Consider the following 27,941-nt stretch of genomic DNA (forward strand, 5'->3'; position numbering starts at 1 on the left):
ATAACTTCTCAACTTGCTTTGACACTGTTTATCTATCTTACAATAAAGTTGCATATAATTCTCATTAACATACACTTTTCTGGATGCCAGGGATCCACCAATTTTGTAAGTAGTCTTGCATGCTATTCTGTTTCAGGTATATCCAAAATCATTTTTGCAAAATGCAAGGGAGATAACATCTGTAAACTTGAGAAAACGTGTTCCTAAAAAATAACCAGCGTATCCATAATTAATTGAGGTTACCATAAAACCCAGTCAAACACCTTGCAACTTCATTATGATGTCATGCTTATCCATTACTGGCACTAAATCACACTGCTTGGCCAACAGTTTTTGTTCTGACTCATAGTCTTATACAGTACAAAGTCTTTAATCTGGGCGTCCATAATCCAGACCTCAAAGCTACAAACTTTCTACACATGTGCATAATACGTTTACGCATGGCGTGTTTAATGTATAACGAACGGTATAAGCTAGGCTAAAATTATCTAATTATCTATTTCAGTTAATGTTGCAGATTGCGTTGTTCCTTAATCTTCTAACTGGATCTGGCTTATTATTTTTTGCAGACCGTTAGAGCAATTTTATAAAAAGTAAGCTTGAATTTTCAATTAAATCAAAAAGAGTTTCCGATTCTGGAGCTGCCAAAGGATCTACAAAGCGAAAGCATGTTTCGATGTGAAGAAAGTGACAGAGAGGTTACTGAAAATAAAAAAATTTCTATTGACAAGTTAGTCGGTATTCTCGACACAGCAATTACAGGACTTGAACAGTGGAACTTTAGAACTGAACAAGAAATTATGTCTGTTTATAGAATTAAAGAGAAAGTATTAGCACGAAAAACGAAGCAACTTAAACAACTTACATTGAAAGAAATGTTTAATAAAGAAAAATAAATATTAAGCTTTTTTTTTGTAAATTTTGACACCCTTTAGATCATAATTGCTCTTTATTTCACAAATTATGGTTTCATATTTTTACCTGCATGCCATCTTACCAGATTTAAATTGATGATCTATAATCCGTAAAAACCCTTCATCCAGAATCGCCAAAGTCCCAACGAGTCCAGATTAAAGACTTTGTACTGTATATGTTTTGTGATAACTCTGCAGGTCCTTCATTTGCATAGCTTTTTATTTAAAAAAAGAGAAATGTGAAAAATATTCTAGTCAGTTGATTGCCAGTTTGTCGGGGTTTTACTTATTTTGTTTAAGCTTTTGAACAAGACAAGAACTTTTTTTTAAATATGCTTGCCAGTTTCTCAAGGGAATGAATGGAGTGATCAATCAACGCTTCATCTAATTAAACAAAATATGAACATAACTAACAAAGTAAACAGTGCAATTCAGCTTACATGTGAACTGTAGAGCTGAGCACCAGTTTTAAATATTCATAAAACAATTGAGCAATACCACATATGGAGACTAAACCTGGTATTATTCCAACAACTACAATGCCAAGATGCAAAGCATGCAAATAACTATATCAAATGAAATACATTTAAAAATGTATCTGCTACTGAGGCTAACAGCAAGCAATCAACCATTTTTTCTTCTGTGAAGGGGGGTGCTGTTCGTAATTGTGTGCTAAGGTGCCAAATGTTGTAGCCTGTTTATATCGCATCACAAGTAGCTATGCAATGAAGTCAATGCAAATGGGAGGAATGACCATTTGCTACATTTTAATGCCTAGCATTATGTTCAACAGTCTAAATGCATATTGCTACTTCAGAAGAACGGCACAACTCAAAAACCAACAGTTTAGAGAAACTCCCCAAGAAGGTTTAATCAAAGTTTAGCTGAATATGAAGAGTGTAATTAATAAACATTAATGACATCCTTCCAGATAAAATACACTACCCAATATTGAAAATGCAACACCAAGAAGGAGTGGCTCAAAAATTATGTAAATTTCAAGGTAGGCGCATGTTGAAGAAGATATAAGGGAAGGAACCCGCAGAATGTTCAAATTTCATGCCATTATTTCTGCTAGGGAAATCAAAAGAAAATTTATTCTCATCTCAGAGGACGCCACAGAATGCCAGGCCATCATCAACGAGGGCAGTTCCAGCAGACAGACGATTTTACGAGGCACATGATGATTGGACAGAAAGGCAGGTTGGTCCATACGGCATATCTCAGCTCACACACACCTGGACAGGTCCACTGTACACCAGCTGTGGCGATGGTGCTTGGAACAAGTTCAAGAGATGCCATTGCAGTGAGAGTGACGTCAGCACGTGTGAATTAACGAATTCGCCGACAAGCGGTGTTGCACTCACAAGCCACTTCTACCTCCATTCTGCAGCATGTTCAAGACACCCTTAATGTTCCCATACCGACTAGAACAATTTGCATCAATTGGTGGCTAGTGGCTGCAACTCTTGACATCCATTAAGAGGACTGCCATTGACCCCCACATCATAGTCACCAACATCTGCAATGGCGCTGGGCTTGAGCACTATGGTTGATGGAATAGTACAGGGTCATGTTCTCAGATGAGTCGAGCTTCTTCTAGTCCCCGTATATGAGTGTGGCACTGATGTAGAGACAGGTCCAATCCAGCAGCAATTGTGGAATGCCCACCGCATGACACCATGGTTTGAGATGCAATTGCATACAATGCCAGGTCACCTCTATTTCGTATTCAGGGCATGATGATAAACCAAAGATACATGGAGCTGTGGTCAGTGACACTCCCCTACCTTCAAGGAGTGGCCAATGCCCTTTATCAGCAGGATATTGCCTGACCACACACTGCTCGCATCAGCCAATGTTCTGTGCAAGCTATACAGATGCTTCCCTGGCCACCATTCTCTCCGGATCTCTTAGTAATCAAACAAACTTGGGATGTGATTGGATACCATTTGCAGACCCTGCCATTGCTGCATTCAGAAGATGCAGGAATGCAGAGACATTCTTCAGGACACTATCCGTAGTCTCATTAACTCTTAACCTAGATGTGTTGCTTCGTGTATCGCCGTCCAAGCTGGTCCTACAACCTACTGAGCCGATGATGTTCTTGCTCTGTATTGTGTATATCATTTTGAAATAAAGAAAATTTACTGTTTGTTCTTGTCTCTCTCTGCCGAGTATAATCACTTTTTGGCTACTCCTTATTGGTGTTGCATTTTCAATGTTAGGTATTGTATACCACAACTCCATACTAATTATGACATTAAGCAAACAATTGCAATTTTTTGAGTTATGCTGGTTTTGGTCCAAAGTAGTGATATGTAATAACTATACTGTCACCAAAACTGAAAACTTATAATCAATAAAATAAACTGGATGCAGAATTACTTTGTTTACATTACTTTAATAGGAAAACACATCTTGAGTATACATATGACCATTAGGTTAAACCAGCAGTAGGCGGCTCTACATAATCAATGCTAGCTATAAAATATTGCTATTGGTTTGCTTAAAAATTGTTATTCACAGGGTCTGTCTCACATCATTGTTATGGTTGAAGACGTGTATATATTGGTTACTAAAACACTTTGAAAATTTTCCACACACAGATAAATTTTAGCGGTGATCAACACATGAAATTACAGTAAACCATTGTAGTATATTTATAGAGTTTCTGACTAAAAAATTGTCAAATTAACCATTCTTTTTAATGTCTTTACTAAATCTTTTGAACTGGACAAAGCAGGCATTTTAAATTTTTCTTCCATACTTGTCCATAAATGTTCAATTGCATTTAGGTTTGTAGCCAAATTAAGACGTTTGTAGTAATCTGTAGTCATGTGTAACATATGGCATATAGACATGTATAACATATATAAAGCAACTACAGTCTATACTCAGGTTTATATCCAATTTTTAAGCACTTGTAACATTTTCTTAATATACTACATATTTATTTTGATTCATCAAAGATACGAAGGCTACTTGGTCCAGTGACTGACATTGATCCCTATATCAGCTCACCCCCATTGGTAAGAGGTAGTTTTAAACATATTCCTTTGGCTTCTTTAAACATGTGTTTGCCCATTCATTAGTGGCCTTCTTTAGACATTTGTTTGCCCATTCTGACACAAGATTTAAATTTGCATTTGTTTGTATGTATACTGTTCTCTAAAGTTATATATACAGTACAAAGTCCGAGATCCGGACGTCCAACATCCGGAATGATCTAAAATCCGGACCTCAAAGGCCACTACCAACTTTTTTATATTTTATTATATTTTTTATGTGTGTGCTGTACGCATGTGCATTTGATCCTCCCCCATGCTTAATAAAACCCGCGGAGAGTCTCGAACCTTAATTTCACTTCAGCACTAAATAAAATACCTCGTTATTGAAGAAACAATCATTTTAGCATAAATTTGTATGATGATTTTACACCTACTATTTTATAAACCTGACACCAACCTGGCGAATCAGTATTAATTACATTTTGCTTTCATCACTGCATGTTTATCAACACATGTTGATATGTTGACATTATGCTTGGCGATGATTATAGATGTAAGTTAAATGGACTAAGAAATCTTGACAAGAAAAATTAACAAAAATTTCTTTCCATATGCTAAAAGTACATTTTGTTAATGATACTCATAGGCCAAAAGATTACATTTAGAGCTATTTGAATTAAGAATAACTGTTTTGTTATTCACATAAACCCAGAACCAGTACCAATTCATATGGCCGCACCGGGCAGCAGAATTTAGGGAAGACAAAGGGAGATGCTTGTTAGCAGAATTTAGGAGCTGCAGAGACTGCATCAGGCGCTGGCCCTCAATAAGTCTTAAGTATATGTGGGAATTGATTTATTCAGTACTCAGATAAGCATTAGCATGTGCAAGAAATAGACATAAGTATAATAAATAACTAATACAATTCAGGCTTAGTTGTCTCAGTGCACAATAGAAGCAAGCTAAAATTTAATGGAACAACTTGTGTTTAGTCTCCAATCTCGTAATACATAGCCAAATATGTATAGTGAATGATAGCTAAATTTCATGATGATAGCCACGAATCTGAAGGTTTTTGGATATCGTAAACCAAAGGTGAAATTTTCCAATTAGCGCATTTTGTAAAGAAATGTGGAGAAACGCTAATAAATGAGAAGATATAAAAGAGGTTTTTCACTGTGATAACAATGCTCCTCAATCATCAATCAATTACCGGATGGCAACATCCGTAGTATGGTTCTAGATCCAGAAAATACCCCTACAGACAGAGTGACAGAGACAAAAAAATTTTGATTGACAAGTTAGTCGGAATTCTAGCGCCAGCAATTACAGGACTTCAACTATGGAACTTTGTAACTGAATAAGAATTTAGGTCTGTCGATGGAATTAAAGAGCAAGTATTAGCACAAAAAATGGAGCAACTTAAAAGAAATGTTTAACACAGTAAAAAAATAGATATTAACTTTTTTTGGGGGGGATAAAATTTGATACTCTTTAGATCATAAATGCTTTGTTATTTCATAAATTACGATTTCATATTTTTAATTTTATTATTTCTTCATGCCATCTTACTAGATTTAAACTAATGATCCAATATCTGGAAAAATACGGCATCGTGGAAGTCCCAATAAGTCTGATTTTGGGACTTTGTACTGTATTTATGAAGTTTTGCAAATTTCAAATGCTCTTACTGATTCCGCCCTAGTAACTTATTCACTAATTTTTTTTTCTTAGAATAATTCTAATTTTTTCTGGATCAGCACTTTTTCCATAATGCTTTTCGGCTTTCATAGCTATCTGGAAATATGTAACTTAAGGCATTTTCTTTACCAATCTATGATCAAATGTTCTTCAGAACTAAAAATCTTTTTATTTGCTCTATTGAATAACTTTGTTAGATTATTTCTGCCATATCTCTTACCAAGAACCCATTTTTAAAATACGTTATTAAAGTTCATGAATTTTCTGAATTCCAGATTGCTATCCAGTTCTTAATCGTCAAAATAAAAATTAGCAACCAAAGAATAAATTAAACTATTCCATCAATACTAGCAAGTTATCCCCATTAACAATTTTAAAATGTTTGCATTTTAAATAAGAAAAAACACAAAATTATAAGCTATCAGACTTTTATTTTAAGACTATTTTTTACTCTCTCAGAGTCTATAAATGTTTCATAAATTAGTGGTGGCCAACTTACCTTTATTATAACGCAGTATGGATTTTAATATTGATTTGTGAAAGCTATTTTACATTATATTTAAATGATTTCTTATGTTGAAAATTACTTTCTAAAATGGAAGTCCCTGACTTTTGAGCTACTGTATCTCACCCCTCGTGAACCATAGATATCACATCAGTAGATATAACTTTAAATCAATCTATCATAGAGTTTAACTTTACATATAAACCCATTAGTTTACCTGTGTAGCACATATGACTGGTTTGCACAGCATATTACATTTTGCTATCATCATCTTTTGAGCTAAAAATACTTTTTCAGGAGGTATCTCAATTCCAAGATCACCCCTGGCAACCATTATTCCATCACTTTCTTCAATAATTTCATCTATTCTGGAGGAGAAAAAGAGAAAAGTTTCAGTATGTCATGAATTCTATAAGAAGTATAATAAGCAGTTTTTTAAAGAATTTAAAATAGCTACAAGTCTGAATGCACTTTCTATGTAGAATATCACTTCGATTTTTGTTCATTTGAAAAATTTAATGCACATTATTTTTAGAAACAATACAGTACATTCTGCATTAGGTAAAGTTATCAAAAATATTTTAGCATGCATCTGAAAAAATTTGTTTTTGCCTTAATATTTAACTCAGAAGACAGGTTCTGGTTGAAGCAATGCCAAGACCTGTGCATCCATGTAGGCATACTACATTATCACCATGCCTTGCTAACTGTTAAGTTTCCATCCAAATTGTTATTCCAAGGGAGAACACCACAGGGGGCAATCTCAAGATTTCCCACACATCTTCCCCTACACCACTAACCTTTCAAGAGAAGTTTGACTCACCATGTACACTCATGTCCATAAATTAAGGATAATTCGGAGTCATGCGGAAATTGAACTCTAAAATAAATATATCACCTGTAAAGTCACTACACACATCTTCAAGAATCATATGCAAATTTCAGGAAGTAACCATATGACACCGATGGTACGTCACAATGACGAGAGAGTAAGAGAGTGATAGATAAGGAATACAGGCAAAGAAGTAAAATTGTTCGCAGGGGCTTTATAAGCATTTCAGTGCAATAACCGAATAGTTATGACACAAAGGACGCATTTGGATGAATTTTGTGATAGAATTATCGGCTGTCTGGAATGTGGGCGTACCCAACTGGAAGTATCAGATGAACTTGGAATTGCCCAGAGTGTCATCTCCAGGGTTTGGCAACGATTCCAAGATGATGGTAATGTGAGTAGACGTTACAGCACAGGTCGCCCCAGAGTTACAATGCCGAATGAGGACCGGTATTTGGCAGTTACTGCCAAAAGAAACAGGTGGAGCACAGCCTCAGACCTGTCTCGTCAGCCCTCTTCAGCCACTGGTACGACAATTTCAAGGCAGATTGTGTGTAGACACTTAGGGCAGATTGGTCTATATGCTCGTAGACCTGTCAGATGTGTTCCACTTACTGCAACTCACTGTCGCCTGCGGTTAGTCTGGAGTAGAGAGCATGCATTGTGGACACCGCAACCGTGGGCTTGTGTGATATTTTCCCGACGAGTCCAGGTTTAGCTTGCAGTCTGATTCTCGCCGGACTTTCATATGGAGAGCTCCAGGTACCCGTTACCACCATCATTGAACGACACCATTACGGTGGTGCAGGAGTGCTCATTTGGGGTGGAATTATTCTGGGTTCCAGAATTGACCTGCATGTTCAAATTGGAACCATGACAAGCCAAATCTATCAGGACGTCATTCTGGAACAACATGTACGTTTGTTTCGGGTCGCCATGGGCGCACAATTTGTGTTTATGGATGACAACGCTCGTCCTCACCGTGCAAACATCATAAGCAAATGCCTTCAATCGGAGGATATCACCTGTATGGACTGTCCAGCATTCTCACCAGACTTGAATCAGTAGAGCACGCGTGGGACGTACTTGGCCGACGAGTTGCAGCCTGTCAACCTCCTCCTACATGTCTACCGGAGCATTGCTTTTTGAGTGGTGTAATATCCCCCAAGATTAGATCGATAATTTGATACTCAGCATGTCTAGGCATTGTACGGACTGTATTGCATCGTCTGGGAGACATACAATGTATTAACAATCATACCAACCATGTAATATTGGTTTTTTGTAAATAGGTTTTTTTTTGTAATTTGCTCCAGGGAGGGGAAAAAAATCGCTAATTTTTTTAATAATATCAAACATACAGCATCTTTTTTTTGCTCTTTTCCTTTTTTTTTAATAAATAAGCTTTACAAATAAGTCAAATTTGTTTTGCTTCTAACTCTTCCTTTGCCTGATTTTGCATTATCCTTAATTTATGGACATGAGTGTACTTTGAGTACCCCTTGCCGCACAAACACTACACACTTATAAACATCCATGTCATCTCCAGGATTCAAACCTGGGCCCTTTGGTACAGCAGTTAATTTCAGTAATCAATATCCTATCTGGACAACTCACTTCAAAGGTAGCCAACTATGATTATAACAATCTTCTGAGGACTTATAAGAACATGATTAACCAAAAGTGAATATGTGGTGTTACAAAAGAGAAGATCATAAAGGCCCATTCTTTGATGAAGAAATAGCAATTTTGGCAAATTACCCTCAAGCCTCAGTTTCTTCCAAGTACCATTTTTCAGAAGGATACGACTCTGCCACATTTTGCAAATAGGGTGCATAACTTTATGGATATGAAGACCAAGACAGTGAATTGGATGAAGTTTAGTGTTTCTTGTCTGGCCTCTGCAATCACTTGATCTTTTATCTTTTATCACTAGATTTTCTTTCCTTAAGCTGTAACATCAGGAAACTAGAATTGTTCAGGGAATAAAACAGTTTCATACCTACCATGCTATCTAATACTTGGGTGGTTCCACGATGTTAAGGATGCCCATATACAACTGTACTCATAATGCAATTGTGATGAAGGTATTATTATTTTGTGCAGTATAACAGCAAGAAACTGTGCATTAGAATACTTCATTCCCAAGAAATTCTTTGTTAAACATATTTTGGAAGCAGTTCTTTCTTATAGCTATCAACCAGAAAACCTGTAGTTAATTACAGTTAAAATAAATATAAAATAATTGATGTTTTTTAAGCAAAGAATTTATTATAAAATTTTCTTTTTCATTTAATGTATTAAAATCAAAGTTTCTTTTAATAACTTAAGCATAAATCGATTTTCAGTGAATGCTAATTTGTATCATTTTTAAAAATATTCATGTAAAATATTTTATTGCATTTTTTATAGAAATTTCACAATTATTAAATAGGCACTCGTAGAATCTTCTGTTAACACATGATGAATGATTTTTCTACCTTCATCAGAATAAGTAGCATAAAATTGTATAGAAAAAAAGATTTTAGGTCTATGGATAAATCCTTCACACAGGAAATATTTTTATCAAATGCAGCAAAATCTGATATTTTAATGAAAAATAACTTTCTAAACCATTTATATTTATTTCATCAGCTTCAAGATGGAGACTTCATATAATTCTGTAACAATGACTGACGAAAACTTCCAACAGATATTTTACCAATACCATTATATCAAGTGTGATGAAATCCATATGGATTTTCAATGTAGAATATATTCCAAATGATATTTAATATGCATACAGCAGTTAGCATATCTATATTAAATGGCAGTTTACTTTCTAATCCTATTAAAATTTTATTCCTCACACATTTAACATAATATGCTCCGAAGGTCTGGATTATTGTGATGATATATAAAATTCCACTGCACACTGTATGTATTTTCCCCTGCAATTAGCCTTTGTGAGAACGAGATGAATCACCACATTAGATCATTTTTCATACATACATCATGTCCACAAAAATTTTTTTTATGCAGCTCTTATTTTTTTTTTTTTTAAATGCAACCATCAGTCATGGACCATTACAAAAATGTTTCAAATGATGCAAATATTCATATTTTGCCATTTTTTAATTTAAGAGAATCAGTTTCGCAAAAATCACAAAATCTACCATTTTATATGGTTCCTACAATTATATTTCAGAAAATTTTATTATAAAAATTAAATAGAAGAATGTTAATTCTGTATAACAAATTGATCAATATATTTGCAGTTTAAGATCATATTCATAGGCTGTACACAAATTGAAGGGAGAAATATTTACATCTGTATGCAGAAATAAAACAAAAAAGGTTAATATTAAGTGAAGACTGATCTTGAATTAAATACATTTGCCAGTTTTGTCACATGGGAGTAAAAAAATTTTTTTTTTTTTTGATAAAGTGTAACTAAAGACAGAGTAACCATGTAAGAAGTTAAATTTCATAATTTTTACAAAATAATTTTTTAAATGACAAAATACGAATATTTGTAATACTTGAAACATTTTGGTAACTGGAAGTAAATGCTTACAATGAATGGTTGTGAAAAGAACGGAGGAATAAAGATTTGTAGTCACAGTGTCTCACCTATATCTAATTTTATAAGTCGAATTCAGATATTGCTGGACCTTCCACATTTGTAGTAACACAAAGCATAATTTTAGGTGATATCCAATACTGAGTAATTTCTACTCTAATGCATTTCAAGACAAATAAATGGAAAATTTATACCTGTCATTTTTATCATCAAAATAACATTACTATTCTGATCTTAAAAGTTACTCAGATATTTTTACACAACAGTATATCACAGCAATTTTGTCCGAAGACCGTTCGGGCGATATGAGAGGGGAATTCCTGATTTACTTGAACATCACTCGGGCAGAGCATTTTCCTACACCAATTCACTGATTTGCTCAGCTTTTTCCTTTGCATTACTTCTAATAGATGGCTCTAGTAGTCCAGGAGAGATTTGGATTGTAAAATAAGTTCAAGGACAGGTTTTACTATTTTTGTGTAGGCGGGAAAATTGAGCGAGTTTTTGTTTGCATTAATTCAGTGTGTTGCATGTTGCGAATATATCTTTCCAGTTTAATTTTGTGCAAAAATAATAGACGAATGAGTGATAGTAAGTGGCTCTTAAGTGAGCATAATAGATATTGCATAAAACAGTGAATTGGAAATTTTTGTCAATGATACTGATAGTTGTGAAAGTTCATTATCAGACTGCACTACTGATGAGGAAACAAAAGGTTCAGATGATCTAATTCAGGATTGGAACTTCTGTGTATTTGGTACTAGTAGTTCTCCTCCAACAACTCTACATTTTCTTATCACAGCAAATTCTGCTATTCATTTGAATTTTGATTAAGTAATGGAAATCTACAATTTTTTGATATTTCCTTTTGTGATAACCTCCTTGAAATAATAGTTTCTGAAACTAATAAAGATGCAGAAAAGAGTATTCAAAACAGTAATCTTTGAAGACATAGCAAAGCAAGAAAATGGAAACCAACATCGAAAAGTGAAATTCAAGTCGTTCTTGCTTTGAATATTTTACAAGGTATTGTGGGGGGGGAAAACGATATTGAGCAATACTCGAGCAAAAGACATTAAAATCGATGCCATTTAAAAAAATTATGTCTTATTGTCACTTTCACCTCATTGACCACTATTTACATTTTTCTGAAGATGCTAAATTTGACGATAAAATGCATGAATTAAAATTATGAAAACTCTGGCCTGTAATCAAGTATTTGAATTGTCATTATTGAGAAATTATCACAACTGAAAGAGATGTAAAAATCGATGAGAGTCTGATGCTATTCAAAGGGCATACACTGGAAGCAGTATATACCGTTGAAGAGATCGTGACTCGACACAAAATCTTTTATGCTATTGAATCAAAGTCGGGTATGTGTATCAATTCATTATGTACACTGGAAAAGACACGCTTTATGACACTAATTATCAATACCTGTGCAAATCATCTTAAGTGGTAAGAACTTATGCAGCCTCTATTGAATCAAGGATATTGCCTAACGACAGATAATTACTAAGCATCTCCAGACTTGGCAGACATTCTTCTCAGCAACAAAAGAGATACCTATGAAATACTCAAACTTAGCAGAAAAGACATTCCAAAGGAATTACAGTCGAAAAAGCTCAAAAAAGGTGAAATCTGTGCTTACCAAAGGGCAAGGTATGCATCATCAAATGGATGGATAAAAAGATTGTAACACTTTTATCTACTGTACACAATCTTTAAATAAGTGCTGTTTCACAATGATGAGATGAAAAAGAAACCAAAAGTGGCAATGGAGCACAATCATACTATAGGAGGTATTGATAGAATGTATTAACATCTCACCAATCATAACATCATAAAGAGAAGAAAATATAAAAAATATTCTTTCACATTTTTTATGTATCACTGTGGAATTCTTTTGCCTTGTACCACAAGTACCAAGGAAAATATTCCCATTTGGATTTTAGACTTTGTTGATAGCTTGATCGAGAGGCATTGGAACAATGAATGAGAAGAAAGGATGGCCAGGAATTTTACAAAATCCCTTAAAGTTGACTGAAAGACACTTTATAGAAGTAATTTCTCCCAGTAGAAAGAAACTGAGATCAACCAGGTAGTTTTGTGTGCTGTTCGAGAAGGAACGTTAGTGGAAAACAGGTCAGAAAAGAAAACATATTTTTGTCCCAATCATGACACTGCACTCTGCCCATCTTCATGTTTCAAAATATATCATACCAAAGCTGAGTTTTAAAATGGAATAAAAATTTTAAGTACTTAAAAAATATATGCTCTTTACTAACATTTTTCTGCTGTAATGTATTCTTTCCAGTTAAATACCTTCTTCAGGAAAAGTCAACTTTAAGAAAAAAATCCTTTATTTTCACCATAATTAAAAATTATTATAAATTAATAAATACAATAGTTATAACAGTTTTGACTGTTGATTTGAATGCATATAATCAATATGAATACATAATTAATTATAAAAATATGCTTATTTTTGGTCACAATTTGGCAGAAAATGAAACTGTGGTGAATCTTTACATTATGGTAACTTGGCGATTTTTTCGCGAAACTTTGGCGACCAACCCTGCTACAGCAACCTGCTAGTTTTTTTTTTTTTTTTGGATGCCATTTTGTTATAACAAAGTAAAGGCATTTTTTTTTTTTTACTCAATATTTTTTCTAACAATCTGCTAGCCGAATTACGCTTATGCTAGAACTTTTATGCAACAAAAGTGCTTAATCATGACGAAGATTAGGTGCGAAATTGGGAGAAAGTGTAGAATCGCCCATTGCTTGCCATGTTTTTAAGAATTGCATATACACGTCAACCTATTTTCACTTAAAAAAACATTACAGAATTGCACAAAAATGGCATTGCGCACACTCTTGACTTTATCCATGTACACATCAACCTATTTTCACTTAAAAGTAAAAAAAAAATGACAAAAATCCAATTCTTCTTGCTCTTGTAAAAAGCGCCAAACAAATAAGTGGGCAATTCTGCACTTTAGCAGCGAAATTGTTTCTAAGTGCTTATTAGCTAAAATCCCCATTGGAATTTTCTGGAAAATGTCACATTACATGTCTCATAATCTCATTTCTCGGAGATAAAATAATCTGTGATTCGAACTGTGTACTTCTCAGATTATTGCTAAAGTCCTAGCTAGTAACCTTTATCGCCTTACCAAAATGTCGCCAAACTACCTGTTACCATATTCTAAGGATTAGCCGAAACTGTTAAGTGATTAATTAGGAGTGGTACATTAAGTGAATATCTTAAATCATTACTTCTTCTTGAAGATTCATATGAATTACAATGCATTTTAACATAAAGAACTTCAACATATCAAAACACAGTATTTTATAGAAGAAATGCATATAAAGGGTATAAAAGGAATGAGAGTCATAATTTTAAGGGGGTGATAAAACATCACAAAAGTTACAATTTTCATTACACCATGTTGTTATGAAATGATGTAAATGCAGCAGTGGAATGTGAATGCAGAAATGCAATAAGTGAAAAACATTGAAAATGAGAAGTTTTAATCATGCATATTTACAAAAAGTAGCATTTAGTGTTTACAAGAATTGTTCAAATGAATTTCCAGCAACTGCAATGCATGAAAGATAATGATGAGAGTGACTGGTGTACACTTTGGATGATATCTGGCATATGACTGTAACTTAATTGTTAATTATGGCAACAAAATCTTTGAGAGTAAATCTGCATTTAGAAAACAAGTTATCTAATGTGTTCCTCCCCCTCCCAGAGAAAGAAATTGAGGCAGGATAGAACCAGATATATAGGACGTCAAATAATAGAGCCACCAAATCTAATCTATCAGTCTGGAAACTGAATATTCAGGTAGTTTTGTATTTCTTTAGTGCTGTAGATGCTCCATTGGGCTGAAACAGCTCATGTGCACAACAAATGTCTGTGTAACATGTGATGTCAGCAAAATGAAGTGGCAACCTACAGTAAATCGGGCAGAGTTTGCCAAAGGAAAATACCATACTTGCCTCTGTTGAGGCTTTCTGGTAGGATGCACAGGCAGTTACATAATCATGGATTATCTCCACCCATACATGAATAAAGAAATTATGTGCTAGGTGTGGTGGATCATCCTTTGGCATTACAGATCTGCCTCAATTTCTTTCTCTACTGGTAACTGAAAAGCCTCAATGATGAGATGCAGACTGACTTTTCTGAAGACCTTGCCACCAGAAATCATTGCTGCAGTATATGACGTGCTGGATACCTTCCAAAATATAGGCTAATTACTACAGTGTCATTGTGATGCATGCATTTCAGTTTCTGGTTATTCATTTGAATAATTCTTGTAAATATCCACTATTAAAATGCCTTTCCATTTTTCGGGAGGGGGGCACATACTTTTGTTTCTGGTTCACACTTCAAATTTGAACCCATACAATTAAGAAAATTTTAGTTGTTGCTATCTATGACCCTTTAAAGTTGTAATCATCTTCCCTGTTACACCCATTTAAACATTTATTTCTTTGAAGTTTAGTGGAGTGAGGCTCTGAAGTAGCGTCCCTGCACTAAACATCAGTAAAACCAGGCATCTTAGAAGCAACAGACATCTCGAACAGACTTCAGTGAAATTTAAATTATATTAGTTTAATAATAAGTTTCTCCAAATTACTAACCACATTCTCTATTGGTGATACTGAAAGTAAAGAGCATGTCTTAGAATCAAAGGATCATATATGAAATCACTTATTTAGAAATACCAGCGATAGTTTTAAAACTTACTTTTTTACACCTTCATGATTCTCTATTTTAGAGATAATTTTAATGCCTTTTCCTTCTTCACCCAATATGTTTCTTATTTCTCTAACACCAGCTGCATTGCGGATGAATGATGCAAATACCATATCTACCTGGAATAAAAATTAATCAATATAGTCATAAAAAGCACCTATCAATCCCCAAACAGAAACTTTATTTATATATGCTATTTTGCACAGAATATAATTTTTTTTTAAATAAGGCTTATCCCAAAAAATGATGCTCATTGAATGGTAGCAGCACTGCCATGCTATGTTTGGGGTAAGTGAGTCACTTAATTCGCAAGGTAGGCTTGCCACCTTGAACTCTTAATAATCTTGGAAGAAATATATATGAATTTGCTGATCAAAAAGTACACAGTGATAATAAAATTAGCTTCTAAAACATGCAGATAAGCAGTAAAAATATGCCCTTTTATAATCACATTTGGCAATATGGCAATTCTCAAAAATTTCAAAATGCTATTTTCCATGTTCTCTAATGTTCAATTCTTCAGATCAAGATATAAACGAATATACACACTGAGAGCATCAATTTGCATGCTTATCATGACGCTCATCGAGTTATTTAAAATCAGGCAAGAAAAAGCAAGCCTAGGGATTTGCTCTTGAAGAAGGACTGAGTCTAATTGCCCTTGAAATCAATTAATTGTTATTTGAAATTTATACCAAGCTTTCTTTTCCTCCCTGATTTAAACTGTCATTTTTATCTTTCAATTTCATTTTCTTTTATTTATTAGTTATGTGTTGCAAAATGTTTGTTTTTAGTCAGCATTTGTTCACACTTTTACAACAGTTCATATATGATGATACATACATGTTCCTTTTGTTAAAGAACTAACGAAGACTAGAAATTTGAAGTTTAAATATACAGCCAGAATTCAGCAAAGTTTTGAAAATCATACAGCAAATTACTTCATACTATAGATTTGTACTGTGAAAATACATACATTTCATGCACACTGATCATGAATCAAATGAGTAAACGAAGAAAGGACCAACAAAATAATATATTTTACAAGATTTACTTGTACTAGATTAAACAGATGTACTAGTTTGATAATTGTAAGGAGCTATTCTTCCCATAGCAAATGGATATATATATATAACTGATAAGCTATTGCTAATTTAAATAAAGAATTAATTTGATAACCTTTAAAGTGCAGATAGCAAATTTAGAAAAATACTGAGAAAGTTATTATAATAAAGCAACAAATCATTAGCATCAATTAGAAGTATTACAAATTGGAATAATACATAAACCATTTTATCTAGAAACAAAAATATTTTACTAATTAAAAATTACACTATGCTAAAATAATTAGCTTCAGATATGTAAATTAATTCTAATAAATATGCATATGTATTTGGCTATGTAGCTATGTTTTGGCAATTTTCTGAAATTTCAGTGTGCTGTCAGATTTCGTCTGAAAGTTTACCTTTGACGATCAAGAATTTCATGTAGAATTTTTCTGGATTATCTACAGGTATTTAACAGCTCTGGAGATTCAAGTTTGAGTCACCTTCCTCGTCACGTAAAAACTAGTGTAGCTTCCAGTGTTAAAATAGCCATAAAAGCAATGATGATGATAATTACAGCTACAAGAGGAATGCAGCAACCAAATCATTTAGTTAATGCAACATATGAATGCAAATGAATTCTTATTAATAGCTTCATGGATATAATAACAGAAAACCATGATTTAATTCTTCAGAAAGGACCAGAAATTATAAAACTTATGTCAATGGCTTATAGGAATGTAGGCCCAAAGGATTTCGGACTGGTTGTAAAAACACTACGGATCTGCCATGCAAAAATTAAACAGAATGTAGCAATTAATAAAAGCTTATCAAAGAATAACAGGCAGTGGGTTCCAAGATATTTAACAGAAAATCAAATGTCATCATGATCAAATTACTAAATTCCCTTACTACCAAGAAGAAGGATTTTGGGCTTTGGTACAATAGCACTCATGGTGATGAGGCTCTCTGCCATCATTTTGATCCACTGCAGGAAAAGAATACTTGAGGAATAGTGGCACATATTATTATCATATCCCTCCTCAAAGCCATTTAATCTGAAATTTCCCCATACAATATTTTAAAAGGAGGGTTTACCATTAACATTGTCAGAAATTTAAACATAAGAAATCATAAAAAATGGAAGATTTGCAATCAGATCTTCATATTCAGATCTCAGTTTTAACACACACTTGAAATGATTATACAAAATAATGAAAGAATGTTTTTGAGAGCTTGAAGAATATATCATTTACTCAGCCTAGCATATAAAGGGTTAACTCATCTGAAACTAAGATTAAAAATTTATTCTAATGGATCAATGAAAGCAGCATGTTGTATGTACTATGTACTATAAAAAGATGTCAATAAAAGAAGAGTTTTTTTTTTTAAAAGATGAATTTTGAAATGAAAGTATTATTTTGCATCAGATAGGAAACATGCAGCATGACAAAATTTGAGAAATAGCCAAGGATCAAGTATCTCTGTGATGAGATAACACTTGCAGTTCCTTACACACTGCCAGGGAGGAAGTCATGCTTATGATCAATATAGCTGACAGAGAAGAAATAAGTTGAACAAAAATTTTATTTCGCATACGAAAAATTTCACACAGTATTAAAATTGGCAATATCAATGTTTTCACAAATATCATAAAAACACATTTTTTTGTTTATCATGATTTCCCTTAAACTTATCATTTTACTAAATTTTACAATCAGCCAAAATCGAATACATAACTGAATTATTAAATTATGCTTACTTATGAAATCCATCATAAAATGTGAAAAATTGTTTGTGCACCATGACCTGCACAAACTGAAGAAAAAATCCAAAATTCAGCTAGCAATATGGCAGAAGCAAAATATTTACTGATGTTTCTACTTCGCTTACTGGATGACAGACGAATGTTAAAATAGCTAATGGAGAAGTAACATAGGTTTCCAAACAGAATATGGCTAGGGAAAGTGGAAATTGCCTTAAAGGCTTCATGTAATTAACATACAGGAGGTAACATCTAATCAACTTAACAAACTGTAACTATCCTACACTATATTTTGATAAAAGCTAATCATATTCAATCATACAGAAGCAGTTACAGGTCTGAAGAAATATCAATCAATATGCTATTCAGTAGAATGTCCTCACAACATTACCATCAACATATACAATTTCCATTAAGTTTCAAATGCTACAAAATGGCTTTTATAATTTGTACCTTTTGTTCAACTCCAAACTTAAGATCTTCTTTATCTTTTTCAGACACAGCAGGCAAATCTACTATCACTCCAGGAAGATTCACACCTTTCTTGCTACCCAGCATACCGCCATTTTCAACAGAGCAAATAAGGTAATCAGATCCTAAAACAAATACACTATTAGAAACAAAAATTAACTACATGTAAAATTTATGAGCATTTTGATAAGAATTAGCTAATTTTTGAAGACAAAATGTGATATAATATGTATTTCAAATACAAGAGCAGAAATTATTCATTTTTAATTTCACTAAAATATACACTGAAGAGCCAAAACATTATGACGACCTACTCAATAACATGTTGTGCGATCTTTGCCTGCAAAACAGTTGCAACTCACCTTCACATGGATATCAGAAATTCTTGGTAGATGACTGGAGACAGATTGTAGCCGTGGTCACGCAAAGTTGAAATATTCCAATATGGTGGTGTTTGAGCTCTGAGCTGCCACTCCATGCCATTCCAAATGTGCTCTATAGGATTAAGATCCTGTGAATTAGGAGGCCAGGACATTAATTGGAATTTATCCTTATGTTCCTCCAACCACTTTAACACAGTATGAGCCTTGTAACATGGGATGTTGGCCTGATGAAATATTCCATTTCCAGTTGAGAAGATAAAAGGTGCAACTGATCTCCCAGATATTTCACAGCTTTCATGGTCTGTTCTACCGCAACTAAGGACCTCAGAGCCACCCATGGGAACAACCTCCCCCCCCAAAGCATAATACCACAACCACCAGACATATGGCATACCCTAACGTGAATGTAGACATGATGAATAAGAAATCGTGATTCATTTGACAAGGCCTGTCTTCCACTTATCCTTGGTCCATTCTCAATGTTCCTGGGCCCACTATAGGCGTAGACAAGGATGCTTGGTCAACAGAGGCACACAAGTGGGATGTTTGCTGCACAGTCCCTATATCCAACAGTGTCTGCTGAATGGTGTGTTCCGAAACACTTGCACTTGGACCTGCATTGTACTGTGTGCTCAGCTGAGCCACTGTCTGGAGCCAATTTTGTTGGACCAAGCGGGGTACTCTCCAATGTCCTTTTTCTTCGATGACGCATGGACGTCCAGCATCTTGGCATCTACTGCTGATTTTACCTTCATTTATGCACTTTGCATAAATACTAACAGCAGATTGCGAACAATCTACCAGTCATGCAGTTTCAGAGATATGCATTCCAAGTCTTCAGGCCATTAATCTGCCCTCTATCAAATTCGCTTAGATCAGCAGTTGTTTCCCTTACTCGTAAAAGTGTAAGAATGATTCCTTGCCTTCTCCAGCAGCAGTTAAATACCATTCTCACTTAATCACGTGCTCTCCATGTCATCGTCAACAGCATTCTTCACACAGTTCAGGTTTATCTCCACAATTAAGTTATATGCTTTCTTCCTCTTCTTTATTTTAATACAATGGTAACATATTTTCTTTTGATCTTTTCAGCATTGCCTTTATCCTGAATTTTTTTTCATTTATACCAGGAATATAATAGTTTGGTCCTAAAGATCTAACAATTTATCCTAACAAGTTTTAGATGTTTGTTGTACTGAAAAAATTAGTTATTACCAATAATGAAAAATCATAATATTATTTTTCTGTTGACAGAATAAGTTTGACACAGTTTGAAAGAAAAGAGGTGATATATTTTAGTGAAGCTACAAATATTAAGTTAACCTTTTCCTAATTTTAATACACATACTAAGAGTATACAGTATAATTTAACTAATTCAAACTCATAATCATAAAATATCTTACAATATTCTTGAATGCCATGCCAATTCAGAAAAATAATCACTCTTTGCCAATGCTTCTATCACACTAAAGCATTCAATAAACATAAGAAAACAACTCTAAATGGAGGTGCTGGCATTTATGTACACCACCAAGTGACTCAGATAGGAGCCTGCAGCACTGAGCATGTTTAACTAACAGTGAACCACATTTTTCGGTCACTATCATGTTTTGTACAAAAGAAAAAGTGACATTAAGATTTATTTTGGAAAGTTTAAAACTACCATACAGAAAGGCCTGGAAAATGAACCCTCTGACAGCACAAGCGATAATTTCCATGGATAACGTAAGTTTAGCAAAATTTGCTCATCCTGTAATATCTGCAGGCATGTGTTTGTTACCTTTGTTAAAAGCATATCATGCTGTTTCAATGTTTAATGCATTTTAATGCATTAATGCATACACTATTTAGACCTTTAAATCTTGTTTTGTTCAATGCATGGGGTTGACTGAATTTCATATATTTGTGCTAAGTTCACAAATCAGGATGTATATATCAGATATATAAAAAAACGCAATTTTTAAGTGATTTTTATTAAAATAATGAAGCAGTCTCCAATGTCAAACTGAGTAGGTTCAGCTGTGTCTACATATGAGCAAAGATCAAGCAATATTCAGATTGTCTTGTTTTGCTTTGAACTCGGATGTATTCAAGTTGTTCTGAATATGAGAATATGCACTCCAGTTGCAAGAAGAGTAAAATCTAAGCACTTGTCCATTATATATATTAAAATTTTGCTGCACTGTGAAAAATCCATTAAAATTTAACATTCTTGTATGAACCATAACCACACATTTTTTATGTACTTGTTTGGTAAAATCTAAGTACTTGCCCATTATATATATTAAAAATTTTGCTGCACTGTGAAAATCCATTAAAATCTAACATTCCTGTATGAATCATAAGCACAAATTTTTTTATATACTTGTTTGAAGTACTGACTACATTTAGTAGCTGAAGCAATAAATATTTGATTCCTTAGAACTTGTTAATCAACAGGTCAATACATGCAACAGATCATCAAATGCAACAGTTTCAGCTGGAAAACTCCAGTTCAAATCAGTGCTGGAAAAATTTATTTCTTGGATAAGTTTCTCATAGTACTACACATCACTATATGTGATAACCCCATAAGAGATGTAAAACATTTTATGTAAGATAGCTCGGCTACTAAAACTGATGGTGGCTAGTGAAACATCCTAGCAGACTGGAGTTCTAAAATTTAGAAGCCTACATGATAAAGTTTAAGAAAGGAAGAACAGGCATGGCAGCCAGATTACTTTACTCACTTTTAATATACTTCAGACAACATTACTTTCCAAATATTCAAAGATGCATTCTGTTGATGAAGTCAAAAATTATCAATCATTCTTAAAAGAAATTTATGGCCTACAGCTAGACCATTTTATATCTGGATTAAATATTTTAGTATCTCTCAGAATTTTAGGAATCACTAATGCTTACAGATCAAATTAATAAATTAGGCCTTTGGCATTATTTCATTTCAAATAATGAACAGTTTATTCTTGGGAAGTATAATACTTCCTCTGTAAATAATATTATATATAAAACAAAATAAAAAACTTGCTTTCCTTTTTTTGTACAGTTAACTCTGTCTATTTCTCAGTTACTTAAGTAACGTATTGTCATACTCAAACATTCAGAAGTAAAAAGACTTATAAACAAATTTACAATAATGTTTTTAATATGGCTACAGAATTTTTAGTTTGCAAATTCATATACATTCAGAAACTTTTAAAAATTGAATGGATACAACATATTAACCAAATTTTACAAAAGATCTTTCTTCAAATGTTAGATATGATAAGAGTGTTAGTGGAGATGTGACACTGCTCTGTGTGATTCATTATTAATTTTTGCACCACTTTTTGAGATGATCCTTTTTTTTTTTTTTTTCCTTATTGGATCAGATACAGCAAACCAAAACCAAATTTTCAGTCCCTTAAGTTCATTTTAGTGCGGTCTGACTATATATTAAAAAATAATCTTCAAAATAAACAACATAATACTTAATCCTCAAGTAAAATTTTATACATATTTGAATTACATAATTAAAAGAAAATATTAATACACACATATAGAAAAAGTATATAATTACCACATTCTTTGACAACCAAAGAGATGAGACCATCATCTATGAAAACTCTATTGCCTGGTACAAGCACTTTAGTTATATTTTTATAATCCACATAAATTACATCAGCTGAACAATTTTCTTTATATTCATCTTTAGTCACAAGTTTAACAGTGGTATCTTTTTTTATCTCTACCTCTGCAGATGCTCCCTGTATGAATAAGATGAATGACATCAAGAATAACAAGAATTTAGTTATGAAAACAAAATTACCTGAAGACAATATGCAATTTACTTTGGATTTTATATCAGCAATAGAAAGATAATTGAAGTAGCTTAGAAATTTAATAATTCTGAAGGAAAAATTATAATTATACTTCTGTTTCAAAATTGGAATTTCTTATTTAACACTATAAATTTTATATAGTTTATTGTACTTAAGTTTGCATTTATTTAAGCAATTTAAATGAATTTATGATGAAATAACTGAGGAAATGGACTCACATTTACATTTTACACAAGACAGAATCATAAACAGCATGTTATCCCACCTCTGGAGTGCAATACCCAAATTAAAATTCAACTAATATACTTTTTCCCTCTTCATCACCATGGTTTCTCGACTGAAATATTTCAAAATATCTCAACTATAGTAATTCTTTCCTTTCTGGTTCATTCACATTACTTACTTTATGATGACATTTGAGATTTTATCATAAAACTACACCCAAAGATTTTGTTAAAGATTGCAAATTATTAGTACAGAAAATTTCATTCTGTCTTAACAAACATCAGTCCAAGTAATATTTTACACAAAATTTAATATATTTTGTAAAGCAAAGATAAAATAAGAGTGTTCTGAATTATCCTAATCAGTAATAGCTATACTTTATCATTAAAAATCCATTAGTGTTTTCCATACAGGCAAGTAAAAAGTTATTCGAAATGTTACATAACATATATACTTATATTAAGAGTAATAATTTATAATTAAAAATTTTTCAAACACTTCACAAAAATTACCCCAGAAAGCAAGCCTGTTCTTATTTCAGGTCCTTTTGTATCCAATGCAACAGCAACTGGATATGATGGTATACCAAGATCTTCACTCACTATTTTTACAGCCTCCCGAACATTTTTTATTGTGCCAGCATGATACTTGAAAAACAGAACAGATTTATTATTTGGATCAATTCATTAAGCTATGCATACACATGTAAAGTATTCATACTGAAACAATCATATTAACATAGTACAAACAGCAATATAAAGATACTCAAATCACAAGTTAAATACATATATCATTTCTAAAGTATTTATTTAAAAAGGTTATACCTAAGCAAAGAAATATTCTCAACAAAATATTGAATGGTTATTTAGCCATAGTATGGCAATGTAAAATTTCCTAAACACTGCCAAAATGTTCTGAATGTTTCTTTAAGTTTAGTTGATTTACAACAGGATAAATATTAAAAAAACTGTTTTTTTTTGGTTTATTTAATTCTGGCAAAGCACACTAGGGCTATCTTCCTAAGGGAAGGGATGCCTTTGTGGAGGACTTTCTAAGGGAAACTGACTCGCATACATGTTACACATGGAGAAAACCACGAAAACGCCCAGGCAGCCAGCCTGTTCGCAGGATTTGAACCTCGGACCGAACTACCAGTGATCAGTGCTCGGCCGCCGGCGAGCTAAAAAAAAAACTGAATCATTAAAACATTCCATTGTTTCATGTATATAAGTCAGTTTACAAATTAACCATGAAGTTTGTTTGGGGAGGGGAGGACAAAGAAAATAAATAAGGATGACAAAAAGGGCATTTGCTAAGTACACAGTTATTCTTGATACTAAGCTCAAATGGTTGTAAAATTACCAAACTTTCACTCTACACACAAGGTTACATTAAATTACAATTAAAAAAGTGTTTTATTATATTGATTACTTTTGAATAATGTGTATAGTCTTTATAAAACAACTATAGCTTAATTTGTTTCACTTTTAATTTCATACGCCAATACACAATTCGTAAGAATCCTGATTTCTAATTAGAATCAAATAAATGCAAATCAGAGATAAGATAATGGAAATGTCAGATCACAGATAAAGGAAGTAGAGATCTATGAAATTAACTTGTCAACTTAATTAACCATCATTATCATAATAACATTCATAATAATAATTTAACCAACATTCTCCATCATTAACATAATTAACCATCATATCAATAATTTAACCATTATCATCCTTCAAAGACAGTGGTTATATTTGTGTCCAATGGCCAGTTTGTTCTAAAAGATTATGGATGTGAAGGGGGATGTGTTCCCATCCAAGGGAATTTTGCCTAAAAGATGATGAACATGTATTTGCATTTTCAAGGGTTTCACTTAATTTTTGAAAAACAAATAACAATCCTTATCCACTTCAGTAGCTGTTTTATGCTGATGAGAGAGACCAGATTTTTTTCACTACTGTCTGCTTACACAGTCAATGAATTCCAGTTTCTAAAATGCACACATATGTTTACCTTTGAAGTGTTTCAGCAGACCTATTGCGAAGTGCTTTTTCAGATACAAACAGAATCAAACCAGCTTGTACTACACGTAGCAAGTTTATATTATATTTAAGCGATTAAAGTGACAAGTTACAAACAGCAAAAAGCTGCCAAGATATTTTATGAACTAATTAATAAAATTAGGTACTTTTCCGTATTGCCGGCGCAAATCTCGCCAAGCAGACTTTGTTGGCGACAGTATACATAAAAAAAAGTTAACAAATGTTAGTTCCAAGAATTTTTTATTTTGAAGGCATTGCATTTGAACATTTTAATATGGTTTAAAATTTCGTAAAAAGCCAACAAATAAAGACAATAAATTTGTAAAAAGACATTAATTTAAGAATTTACTTGCTTTCATGGTTCAACATCCTGATTTGTCAGTTCATATCACGTGACCCCCAGTGATCTTATCTCGCGTAAACTACGCTACAAAAATCTAATTATCTACATTAATTTCAAGTTAAATCTTATGGAATACAAGTTTAAATGCAAGAATTATTTCAATTCACACGAATAGCTTACTCAGAAATTATGTAAAACCGCAGTGCTTTACTTCGCTAGTGCATTCTCATTAGATTTGATGAATTTAACCCTTGATTTTGCCTTTTCTATATTTTCGCCTTCGAGTGAGTGGTGTGATTGCATCATAATTAATTACTGCGAATGGTCTTAGGACATACAATTTAACCAGTAAAAATTCTATGTAATTGTATGCCAGTATTGAAAGAAACAATTGATCTGATAAGAAATGGCTGCGACTTGTTTTGAAAATGAAGGGTAAAAGTTTACCAGCGAAGATATTCCATTTGGCATCAGTTGTACCATTATTGGCGACTTTATCGTTTGTGCCAGCAAAACAGGAAAAGTACCTAAAATTTATATATCTATTAATTAGTATACCAATTTATGTGTAAAATATGTATTATATTTCTTAATATCATCGAATAACAGGTTTTGCTACTTTGAAAACCACTAATTTAATAAGATATTGAACAAAAATAAATAAATAAATAAATAAAAACTCCTGATTTTGTTTGTACCTTGCTTTTAAATGTACAATATGTTTTACCTAGAAATCAGAAAAGTGCAGCAGTATTCTTTAAAGAAAAATGTAATTTTCCTCATAACAGAACATGAAAGAAAGATCTCAAAATACACCTACATATTAATTATAATAGTACTTGACGACTGGACATTAAAAACTGCAGACAGAAGAAAGGCACTAACAGCAATTTCTGAAATATGGCAACGAGAACTAAATACAAGAATAACTATATGTGGAAGTTTGTTATAATTTATTCTGCAACACGTTTATTTCTATGGACTTTCTACTCGGTGCTTTTCCCCCCACTGAACATTCTGTGTTTTCCATATCTGCCTTTCTTTTCCTTAAAAAAAAAAAAAAAAAAAATTAACATACATGTACTGTAGCTGCTTTAAACTTCTTACATATATTGCATATTTCTACATGGCCTTATTTTTATGTGCTTTAGTATCTTGAAATCTGAACTTTAAAATTGTCGTGAAAGTTCTTTTCTAGGAAATACTTTTTTTTAAACCCTTAGGGCTATTAGCCTCAAAATGTGATTTTGTGTTGTTTCACTTTTCTTTCAAGGCTATTCCCATTCTTCAAAATGCAAGATTATTTATCTTGCAACTTCAATCTGTCTGCTATTGATAGGCTATCTGAAAGCAATACATGTCATTCTTAAGAATATTATTTTCTTACACCTGAATCTGATTCAGTTAAATACTATTGCATTTAATTCATGATATAGTTAATTAAATATATGAAATATTTTTATAGAATTAAATTTCATATTTTCACTTTTCAGATATATAGAAGATGTATAATAATCTTATGTTAGTCCAGATGGATAGTCATCTAGTATCCTACAGAATATATCACTATTCAAACTGGGCAATCTCCAGTTATAATCTCTAGTAATAAACCATATTAACCCCTTGGGCAAAGATTTATTTGAAAAAAATCTTGAATTTAGAACAGATTTGATTTGCTGAAAAGTACATAAAAAGGCAGTAATTTTGTGTGAGAATTTATTTATTTATTACTTGAGAATTCATTTATTCATTTGTCTCTTACTACTATAATATCCCTAAAGTCTTCATTTAGGACTTCTTTCAAAACATCTGAAGCCACAGTATTATCAGTCTATGCAGACATACAGAACTGATCCCAGGTATTACACAAAATTGTTTTACTTCAGCGAGATTTTCTTTTTCCTTCCAAATCTTGGAAATTCTTCACTAGAACATTCACTGTAACTGCTCAATATGCATCTGGTATGCCTTTAAATCTTGTAATATTAAATGAATTGAAAATAATTCACCATGATCATCCCTTTCTAGTTCACTACTGTCTTCGAAATTTTCATCTTCTAATTCACTATAGACATCATCATCATATTTCTCAAAGTCTTCTTTCATTAAAACCTTTGCTAACATTTTTGTAAAATATTACTTATTCTGACATTATGGGACAGTCTATCACAAACCAGGTTCAGTAAAGCACTGGAAGAAATGTCTTCTTACAACTGTTACAAACTACTCTTGCTATGAACAAGAATGTTAATTTTGTTCTAATTTGAATGTCAAATTAGACTCGTTATCTGTAACTTAGGCAAAAACAAGCACATGACGAAACTCAGTCTTCAATAAAATCTGAACACTTCCAAATTTTTTAATAATTGTTTTACTAAATCTAGGTGCAATTTTTTGAGGGTGTAATCTGTAATCAATTTTAGGCTTTTCAAATATTTTTAAATTGTGGAGATTAATAATTCAAGTATAAATGATAAACAGTACTTGTATATTATAATGGCAATCATAATAAAATGACTAATCACAAAAGGCATGG

General features: G+C 32.8%; 1 protein-coding gene across 6 annotated transcripts in view; it reads right to left on the minus strand.

The window, feature by feature from the left end:
* LOC118201816 (pyruvate kinase PKM-like) overlaps positions 1–27,941 on the minus strand; it is a 43,169-nt gene that overhangs the window by 4,223 nt on the left and 11,005 nt on the right. For all 6 annotated transcript variants that reach the window (XM_035373975.2, XM_035373978.2, XM_035373976.2 and 3 more), the window contains 5 exons: positions 23,533–23,667; positions 22,534–22,720; positions 18,573–18,715; positions 15,300–15,427; positions 6,349–6,499 (listed from right to left, as the gene is read on the minus strand). In XM_035373975.2, coding sequence (XP_035229866.1) covers positions 6,349–6,499; positions 15,300–15,427; positions 18,573–18,715; positions 22,534–22,720; positions 23,533–23,667 — 744 coding nt within the window. The remainder of the gene's footprint in view (positions 1–6,348; positions 6,500–15,299; positions 15,428–18,572; positions 18,716–22,533; positions 22,721–23,532; positions 23,668–27,941) is intronic.

Source organism: Stegodyphus dumicola, chromosome X1, assembly GCF_044657685.1.
Source record: "Stegodyphus dumicola isolate Sdum_Otavi_A_Nest chromosome X1, ASM4465768v1".
In the NCBI taxonomy this organism is placed as follows: Eukaryota; Metazoa; Arthropoda; class Arachnida; order Araneae; family Eresidae; genus Stegodyphus; species Stegodyphus dumicola.